Source organism: Oncorhynchus nerka, linkage group LG8 (assembly GCF_034236695.1).
Source record: "Oncorhynchus nerka isolate Pitt River linkage group LG8, Oner_Uvic_2.0, whole genome shotgun sequence".
Lineage (NCBI taxonomy): Eukaryota > Metazoa > Chordata > Actinopteri > Salmoniformes > Salmonidae > Oncorhynchus > Oncorhynchus nerka.
In genome coordinates this window covers 8012827-8022868 of record NC_088403.1, presented here as the reverse complement: position 1 = coordinate 8022868, position 10042 = coordinate 8012827, and the positions used below count along the sequence as shown (strand labels likewise).

General features: G+C 42.6%; 1 protein-coding gene across 1 annotated transcript; it reads left to right on the top strand.

Moving 5' to 3' along the window:
* Positions 1–1581: 1581 nt before the first annotated feature.
* LOC115126798 (red-sensitive opsin-like) lies at positions 1582–9088 on the top strand. Its single transcript, XM_065021288.1, has 6 exons — positions 1582–2140; positions 2942–3238; positions 6447–6615; positions 6745–6910; positions 7130–7369; positions 8361–9088. The coding sequence occupies exons 1-6, from the start codon at positions 1999–2001 to the stop codon at positions 8457–8459; spliced, it is 1113 nt and encodes a 370-aa protein (XP_064877360.1). The 5' UTR covers positions 1582–1998; the 3' UTR covers positions 8460–9088.
* Positions 9089–10042: the final 954 nt, after the last annotated feature.

The window sequence follows — 10042 nt, the reverse complement described above, 5'->3', positions numbered from 1 at the left end:
GAGACAATGAGTCCACATTGGGACCAATAGGAGGGGATGAGACAATGAGTCCACATTGGGACCAATAGGAGGGGATGAGACAATGAGTCCACATTGGGACCAATAGGAGGGATGAGACAATGAGTCCACATTGGGACCAATAGGAGGGGATGAGACAATGAGTCCACATTGGGACCAATAGGAGGATGAGACAATGAGTCCACATTGGGACCAATAGGAGGGGATGAGACAATGAGTCCACATTGGGACCAATAGGAGGATGAGACAATGAGTCCACATTGGGACCAATAGGAGGGGATGAGACAATGAGTCCACATTGGGACCAATAGGAGTCGATGAGACAATGAGTCCACATTGGGACCAATAGGAGGGGATGAGACAATGAGTCCACATTGGGACCAATAGGAGGGGATGAGACAATGAGTCCACATTGGGACCAATAGGAGGGGATGAGACAATGAGTCCACATTGGGACCAATAGGAGGGGATGAGACAATGAGTCCACATTGGGACCAATAGGAGGGAGTCCACATTGGGATGAGACAAATGAGTCCACATTGGGACCAATAGGGAGGGAGTCCATTGGGACCAATAGACAATGAGTCCACATTGGGACCAATAGGAGGATGAGACAATGAGTCCACATTGGGACCAATAGAGGGGATGAGACAATGAGTCCACATTGGGACCAATAGGAGGGGATGAGACAATGAGTCCACATTGGGACCAATAGGAGGGGTGAGACAATGAGTCCACATTGGGACCAATAGGAGGATGAGACAATGAGTCCACATGACCAATAGACAATGAGTCCACATTGGGACCAATAGGAGGGGATGAGACAATGAGTCCACATTGGGACCAATAGGAGGGGATGAGACAATGAGTCCACATTGGGACCAATAGGAGGGGATGAGACAATGAGTCCACATTGGGACCAATAGGAGGATGAGACAATGAGTCCACATTGGGACCAATAGACAATGAGTGAGACAATGAGTCCACATTGGGACCAATAGGAGGGGATGAGACAATGAGTCCACATTGGGACCAATAGGAGGATGAGACAATGAGTCCACATTGGGACCAATAGGGAGGGATGAGACAATGACAACCAATGGAGGGGATGAGACAATGAGTCCACATTGGGACCAATAGGAGGATGAGACAATGAGACATGGGACAATGAGTCCACATTGGGACCAATAGGAGAGACAATGAGTCCACATTGGGATGAGACAATGAGTCCACATTGGGACCAATAGGAGGGGATGAGACAATGAGTCCACATTGGGACCAATGGGAGGGGATGAGACAATGAGTCCACATTGGGACCAATAGGAGGGGATGAGACAATGAGTCCACATTGGGACCAATGGGAGGGGATGAGACATGAGTCCACATTGGGACTTTTTTTTTGTTTTAAATCAGCTACCTTGACCACTTTTCCCAACGATGCATCGTAGACAAACACTTAAAGAGTATGTGACCTTGGTCTACTTCTCTGATATTCAAATCTGAAATCAGAACAGCAGTAAGTACTACCAATCTCTACCCCCCAAAAAAAATACAATACCTCTAAAGAGTTAAAGCAAGTCCCACAAATGTTTCTTCATGGAAAATGACCATACAGTTATTCTGTATTGTCTGTATTGTCAATCTGAGGAGTGATTGCGTGATGGTGATTGTGTTTTTCTGAAGGTTAGATATTGAGCACTCACTTACCTCGTCCCAATGCCATTCTACTGACAAGGCTAGGCCACAGTTACAGCAGCATTCCATTTTATATTACTTTTATATTACCTCCTACGCCACCAATGCCCTTTCAAACAAGATTACGGGCCTCTGAAATCCTCCTTAATTCGTCGTTTGTGGTAATTAACGGTAATTAAGGAAAGACAGTCCAGTCCATACCATCACACACCCTGCCCTAATTCCTCCAAGGCTGTAATCCTTTAAAAACACCCAAAGGATGCTATATAAACTAGGACAGAGGAGATGCACAGACTTCAGCAGTCGACTTCACTAGCTCCTATTCACCGGCCCAGGATGGCAGAGCTGGGAGTGTTTGCTGCAAGGAGACAAGAAGATACAACCAGAGAATCAGGCTTCGCCTACACCAACAGCAATCATACCAAAGGTACAGTACTTCCTGTCAGTGTCGTGCCTGGGCTTGATATCATACCAAAGGTACAGTACTTCCTGTCAGTGTAGTGCCTGGGCTTGATATCATACCAAAGGTACAGTACATCCTGTCAGTGTCGTGCCTGGGCTTGATATCATCCGGTAGAAGGAGTGAAAGAGCCTAATTCTGTGGATTCTCCTAAAGTATTGTAGTTGTTGTATATTTACAGAAGATAATGGTAAGTGATGTTGCTGAAAGATCTTTTCCTTCATAAGATATTTCACCAACAGCAGACGTACCATTCACAACTGGCAGTAGCAGTATACACACTAATACAAACAGTAGATTTCAGGAGTCATGACAATGTTTTTCTTTGTTCAGAACTTTTGAAGCACACATTCTGTTCAGCATATTACTTACTGTTCTCATTTGACTACATCAATAAGTCATCTTGGCCATGTTCTGTTATAATCTCCACCCGGCACAGCCAGAAGAGGACTGGCCACCCCTCATAGCCTGGTTCCTCTCTAGGTTTCTAATCTCTACCTGGTACAGCCAGAAGAGGACTGGCCACCCCTCATAGCCTGGTTCCTCTCTAGGTTTCTTACTAGGTTTTGGCCTTTCTAGGGAGTTTTTCCTAGCCACCGTGCTTCTACACCTGCATTGCTTGCTGTTTGGGGTTTTAGGCTGGGTTTCTGTACAGCACTTTGAGATATCAGCTGATGTACAAAGGGCTATATAAATACATTTGATTTGATTTGATTTGGAAGTTGTATTCATATGTTTTTTTAAATTCTCTTTTTTTTAAATTTGCAGATCCTTTTGAGGGCCCCAACTACCACATTGCTCCAAGATGGGTGTACAATATCTCAACACTCTGGATGCTCTTTGTGGTCGTCGCCTCAACCTTCACCAACGGCCTGGTACTGGTGGCCACTGTCAAATTCAAGAAGCTCCAACATCCTCTCAACTGGATCCTGGTCAACCTGGCGTTCGCCGACATTGCGGAGACTCTTTTGGCGAGCACCATCAGCGTTTGCAACCAGATGTTTGGCTACTTTATTCTTGGACACCCAATGTGTGTCTTTGAGGGATTCACCGTCGCCACATGTGGTAAGATGCGTTTTTATATGGACTCCATTTTGTTTCATATTTAACCCTTGTGTGGTGTTCAAGCCAGCAGCATACCACCCTGCATACCACCCTGCATACCACCCAGCATACCACCCAGCATACCACCCTGCCTACCACCCTGCATACCACCCAGCATACCACCCATCATACCACCCAGCATACCACCCTGCATACCACCCTGCATACCACCCAGCATACCACCCTGCATACCACCCAGCATACCACCCAGCATACCACCCAGCATACCACCCTACATATCACCCTGCATACCACCCAGCATGCAACTGTTGGCTTGCTTCTGAAGCGAAGCAGCGTTGGTCCTGGTCGGTCCCTGGATGGGAGACCAGATGCTGCTGGAAGTGGTGTTGGAGGGCCAGTTGGAATCACTCTTTCCTCTGGTCTAGAAAAAAATATCCCAATGTCCTAGGGCAGTGATTGGGGACATTGCCCTGGAAAGATGCTGTCTTTCGGATGGGACGTTAAACGGATGTCCTGACTCTCTGAGGTCACTAAAGATCCCATGGCACTTATTGTAAGAGTAGTGGTGTTAACCCCGGTGTCCCATTCTGTCCTTCATACCACCTAATAATCCCCAGCTTCCAATTGGCTCATTCATCCCCCCCTCCTCTCCCCTATAACTATTCCCAAAGTTGTTGCTGTAAATGAGAATGTTCTCAGTTAACTGACCTGGTAAAATAAGAGTAAAATGTTTTTTGTTTTTCACCTAACGTTCACGGGTCTGATGGACCCAAAACATTGATGGTTTTTATAACAATACAGCCATAACAATTTACGTAAAAAAATACTTAATACTTAGATGTTGACTTATATCAATTACAAGCAATATAGACAGCATACGTGGATAATATTTGCCATGAACCTCTGCTACATCACATGTATCAATTAAAGCGCTATTTGTTTTTTTTTAAAATAATGTTTTTTTTTTTTTTTTTTGAGAACAAAAATGTATTATAATCAAGAAATGGGTGGAATAAATCATGTTAACCTTGAGAAATGGGTGGAATAAATCATGTTAACCTTGAGAAATGGGTGGAATAAATCATGTTAACCTTGAGAAATGGGTGGAATAAATCATGTTAACCTTGAGAAATGGGTGGAATAAATCATGTTAACCTTGAGAAATGGGTGGAATAAATCATGTTAACCTTGAGAAATGGGTGGAATAAATCATGTTAACCTTGAGAAATGGGTGGAATAAATCATGTTAACCTTGAGAAATGGGTGGAATAAATCATGTTAACCTTGAGAAATGGGTGGAATAAATCATGTTAACCTTGAGAAATGGGTGGAATAAATCATGTTAACCTTGAGAAATGGGTGGAATAAATCATGTTAACCTTGAGAAATGGGTGGAATAAATCATGTTAACCTTGAGAAATGGGTGGAATAAATCATGTTAACCTTGAGAAATGGGTGGAATAAATCATGTTAACCTTGAGAAAATACAAATGAAACAAGGTTTTCATCACTACTGATGTTAATTGCTTTGAACTGAACAAATTGGAAGGACACATTTTACATACAGTATTTTATGGAAATGATAAATGAGCCCCATTGAAGAACAAATTAAGGCTCGGGTCTACACACCAGGAGGGACAGAGTTTTACTGTGTGTGTGTGTGTGTTGCAAATGTATGTCTTGCATTTCTTGCATGTGTACCGTGACTTCCTGTTCGTCTTGGGTGCCACACACATCGCAGAGCTTCTTCTTGTTGCTACCGGCTACAATCTAGAATTATAAAAACACTTAGTTCAGGAATAATACTAACATCTCACTCACATATATAGTTACAGCAGGCCAAGAGAGGAGAGTCAGACACACACAGACATATGTAACAGATGTGAAATGGCTAGCTAGTTAGCGGTGGTGCTGGTGTAACGGATGTGAAACGGCTAGCTTAGTTAGCGGTGGTGCTGGTGTAACGGATGTGAAATGGCTAGCTTAGTTAGCGGTGGTGCTGGTGTAACAGATGTGAAATGGCTAGCTTAGTTAGCGGTGGTGCTGGTGTAACGGATGTGAAATGGCTAGCTTAGTTAGCGGTGGTGCTGGTGTAACGGATGTGAAATGGCTAGCTTAGTTAGCGGTGGTGCTGGTGTAACGGATGTGAAATGGCTAGCTTAGTTAGCGGTGGTGCTGGTGTAACGGATGTGAAATGGCTAGCTTAGTTAGCGGTGGTGCTGGTGTAACGGATGTGAAATGGCTAGCTTAGTTAGCGGTGGTGCTGGTGTAACGGATGTGAAATGGCTAGCTAGTTAGCGGTGGTGCTGGTGTAACGGATGTGAAATGGCTAGCTAGTTAGCGGTGGTGCTGGTGTAACGGATGTGAAATGGCTAGCTTAGTTAGCGGTGGTGCTGGTGTAACGGATGTGAAATGGCTAGCTTAGTTAGCGGTGGTGCTGGTGTAACGGATGTGAAACGGCTAGCTTAGTTAGCGGTGTTCGCGCTAAATAGCGTTTCAATCGGTGACGTCACTCGCTCTGAGACCTTGAAGTAGTAGTTCCCCTTGCTCTGCAAGGGCCGCGGCTTTTGTGGAGCGATGGGTAACGATGCTTTGTGGGTGTCAGTTGTTGATGTGCGCAGAGGGTCCCTGGTTCGCGCCCGGCTATGGGCGAGGGGACGGTCTAAAGTTATACTGTTACATTGATGCTGTTGACCCCGATCACTTGAATGCTGTGGAAAAGGAGGAGGTCTAAAGGGGGGGTGAGTGTAGACCTTGAAGTAAAAAAAAAAATGTAAATATCAAATAAAAATGTTCTTCACAGAAATTGAGCCAAGGCCAATGAGTCTCAGGTTGGAAAAAAAAAAAATTGTATAATTTTTATTTTAGTAAACATTGAAAATGGGTCCCACAGACCCGAACACCACACAAGGGTTAAGAAGGAAATTCTACATTAATACACAGCGCTGATAAAGACTGATTGGCTGTTGCTAAAACACCATAGCATAATGACAATCAGAATGGACCTTTGTGTATATCTAATGTGTATATCTAATGTGTATATCTAATGTGTATATCTAATGTGTACATCTCATGTGTATATCTCATGTGTATATCTAATGTGTACATCTCATGTGTACATCTCATGTGTATATCTCATGTGTATATCTAATGTGTATATCTCATGTGTATATCTCATGTGTATATCTAATGTGTATGTCTAATGCAGGTATTGCTGGTCTGTGGTCTCTGGCGGTCATCTCCTGGGAGAGATGGGTGGTGGTGTGTAAGCCCTTTGGAAATGTCAAGTTTGATGCTAAATGGGCCATGGGAGGTATAATCTTCTCCTGGGTCTGGTCTGCTTTCTGGTGCGCCCCTCCTATCTTCGGCTGGAGCAGGTGGGACATCTTCTCTTTTTCTTTCACTGAGGATTGAAAAACGTCATAGTTCAAAAAAAATGTTTAATTATTCAACCATTATTCAACCATTATTCAACCCATCTCTGTATCTCTCTCTCCCTCAATCAGGTACTGGCCTCATGGACTGAAAACGTCCTGTGGACCTGATGTGTTCGGAGGTAATGAGGATCCTGGGGTCCTGTCATACATGATCGTTCTCATGATTACATGTTGCTTCCTGCCCCTGGGAGTGATCGTCTTCTGCTACCTGTTTGTGTGGCTGGCCATCCGTGCCGTAAGTGATATTTCCAATATACCATACACATACATGTTGCTTCCTGCCCCTGGGAGTGATCGTCTTCTGCTACCTGTTTGTGTGGCTGGCCATCCGTGCCGTAAGTGATATTTCCAATATACCATACACGTAGCAAGCAGCTATGTTGTGGCCTTTTGAAGATGCATATTGGAGGGTTAAATCTAACCAATCGGATATATCTCTCCTGAACGACCGCAGGTTGCAGCGCAGCAGAAAGACTCTGAGTCAACGCAGAAGGCTGAGAAGGAAGTGTCCAGGATGGTTGTTGTCATGATTTTTGCTTACTGTGTATGCTGGGGACCTTACACAGCCTTTGCCTGCTTTGCTGCGGCTAACCCTGGGTATGCTTTCCACCCTCTGGCTGCTGCTCTGCCTGCCTACTTTGCCAAAAGCGCCACCATCTGGAATCCAGTGATCTATGTCTTCATGAATAAACAGGTGTGTTTTGTTTTGATAGCTGTGAACTTTGATCCATTTACTACTAAAGTAGTTATTAAAGTCCTCGTGTCTTAAGTAAATGTAGACTTTTATTTTTGAAAGCTTCTCTCTTCATGTTCCATTCTACTTCTTCTTCTTTTACTTCTTCTACTTCTTCTTCTTCTTTTACTTCTTCTACTTCTTCTTCTTCTTCTACTTCTACTTCTTCTTCTTCTTCTTTTACTTCTTCTACTTCTTCTTCTACTTCTTCTTTTACTTCTTCTTCTACTTCTTCTTCTTTTACTTCTTCTTCTTCTTCTTCTTCTTCTTCTTCTACTTCTTCTTCTTCTTCTACTTCTTTTACTTCTTCTTCTTCTGCTTCTTCTTCTTCTTCTTCTTCTTCTTCTTCTTCTTCTTCTTCTACTTCTTCTTCTACTTCTTTTACTTCTTCTTCTACTTCTTCTTCTTTTACTTCTTCTACTTCTACTTCTTCTACTTCTTTTACTTCTTCTTCTTCTGCTTCTTCTTCTTCTTCTTCTTCTTCTTCTACTTCTTCTTCTACTTCTTTTACTTCTTCTTCTACTTCTTCTTCTTTTACTTCTTCTTCTTCTACTTCTTCTACTTCTTTTACTTCTTCTTCTACTTCTTCTACTTCTTTTACTTCTTCTTCTTCTACTTCTTCTTCTTCTGCTTCTTCTTCTTCTTCTTCTACTTCTTCTTCTACTTCTTTTACTTCTTCTTCTTTTACTTCTTCTTCTACTTCTTTTACTTCTTCTTCTTCTTCTTCTTCTTCTTCTACTTCTTCTTCTTCTACTTCTTTTACTTCTTCTTCTTCTGCTTCTTCTTCTTCTTCTTCTTCTTCTTCTTCTTCTTCTTCTTCTACTTCTTCTTCTACTTCTTTTACTTCTTCTTCTACTTCTTCTTCTTTTACTTCTTCTACTTCTTCTTCTACTTCTTCTTCTTCTTCTGCTTCTTCTTCTTCTTCTTCTTCTTCTTCTTCTTCTCTCACCAGTTCCGTACGTGCATCATGCAGCTCTTTGGCAAGGAAGAAGACGATGGCTCGGAGGTGTCTACATCAAAAACAGAGGTTTCCACCGTGGCACCTGCATAAACCCCCAGACAACGTTGTACCTCTTGGAAACGAATTATGAACGTTCTCAGATATTCCACATGGGACTTTTTCAAATGTACAGTACATCCTCTTTTTTGTTTCTTAAACAAATTCTCAGGAGAATATTAAGCTTTACGTCATACAGTTGTAATGTGTTTAAAATAACATTGCTATGAATCACCCCAAGGAGTTTTTATAATCCATGGTCTTCATAATAACCAGAGAGTCGTGTGTTGATATGGGTACCGTAGCTGTTGCAGTGGCACATTGTGGGAATAGGTACAGTCCTATCAATGTCTGTTGAAGTGACCCGCCTCCAAAAAAGTAGCCATCTTGGACTGCATCCCCTTCACTCTGTAGAGGATAAACTAGACAGAATAACAGCTAAGGAGAACGGACATGAACTGCCAATGGAAATCTGATCATCACAAAACTACATGAATAATTAATGCTTCCAAAATCCTTTACTTTATAGGTAACTTATGAGCTAAACATTTTGTAGCCCACTTGCAAACAAAAAAATATAAAAAAATTATAACGATATTAAATAGATAATTGTGTATACAATGTATTTAACTATGTTTTTGTAGCCCTTCTTGCAAATAAAACATTTAAAAAAATAAATGCATGAAATGAAAATATGGTCTCACTTTCTATGTCTATCCTGTTTACTCCTTGTTTATTCTGGTTTATTCCTGTTTATCCCCATGTTTACTCCCTGTTTACTCCATGTTTACGCCATTTTTTATCCCTGATTGTTCCCGGTTTATTCCCTGTTAGTTCCCTGTGTATCACCTGTTTATCCCCTGTTAGTTCCTTGTGTATCACCTGTTTATTCCCTGTTAGTTCCCTGTTCCCTGTTTATTCCCTGTTAGTTCACTGTGTATCACCTGTTTATCCCCTGTTAGTTCCCTGTGTATCACCTGTTAGTTCCCTGTTCCCTGTGTATCCCCTGTTAGTTCCCTGTGTATCACCTGTTAGTACCCTGTGTATCACCTGTTAGTTCCCTGTTCCCTGTTTATCCCCTGTTAGTTCCCTGTGTATCACCTGTTAGTACCCTGTGTATCACCTGTTAGTTCCCTGTTCCCTGTGTATCACCTGTTCATCCCCTGTTAGTTCAATGTGTATCACCTGTTTATTCCCTGTTAGTTCCCTGTGTATCACCTGTTTATTCCATGTTAGTTCCCTGTGTATCACCTGTTTATTCCCTGTTAGTTCCCTGTTAGTTCCCTGTGTATCACCTGTTTATCCCCTGTTAGTTCCCTGTGTATCACCTGTTTATCCCCTGTTAGTACCCTGTGTATCACCTGTTAGTTCCCTGTTCCCTGTGTATCACCTGTTAGTACCCTGTTCCCTGTGTATCACCTGTTAGTACCCTGTGTATCACCTGTTAGTTCCCTGTGTATCACCTGTTAGTTCCCTGTTCCCTGTGTATCACCTGTTAGTTCCCTGTTCCCTGTTTATCCCCTGTTAGTACCCTGTGTATCACCTGTTAGTTCCCTGTTCCCTGTGTATCACCTGTTAGTTCCCTGTTCCCTGTGTATCACCTGTTAATACCCTGTGTATCACCTGTTAGTACCCTG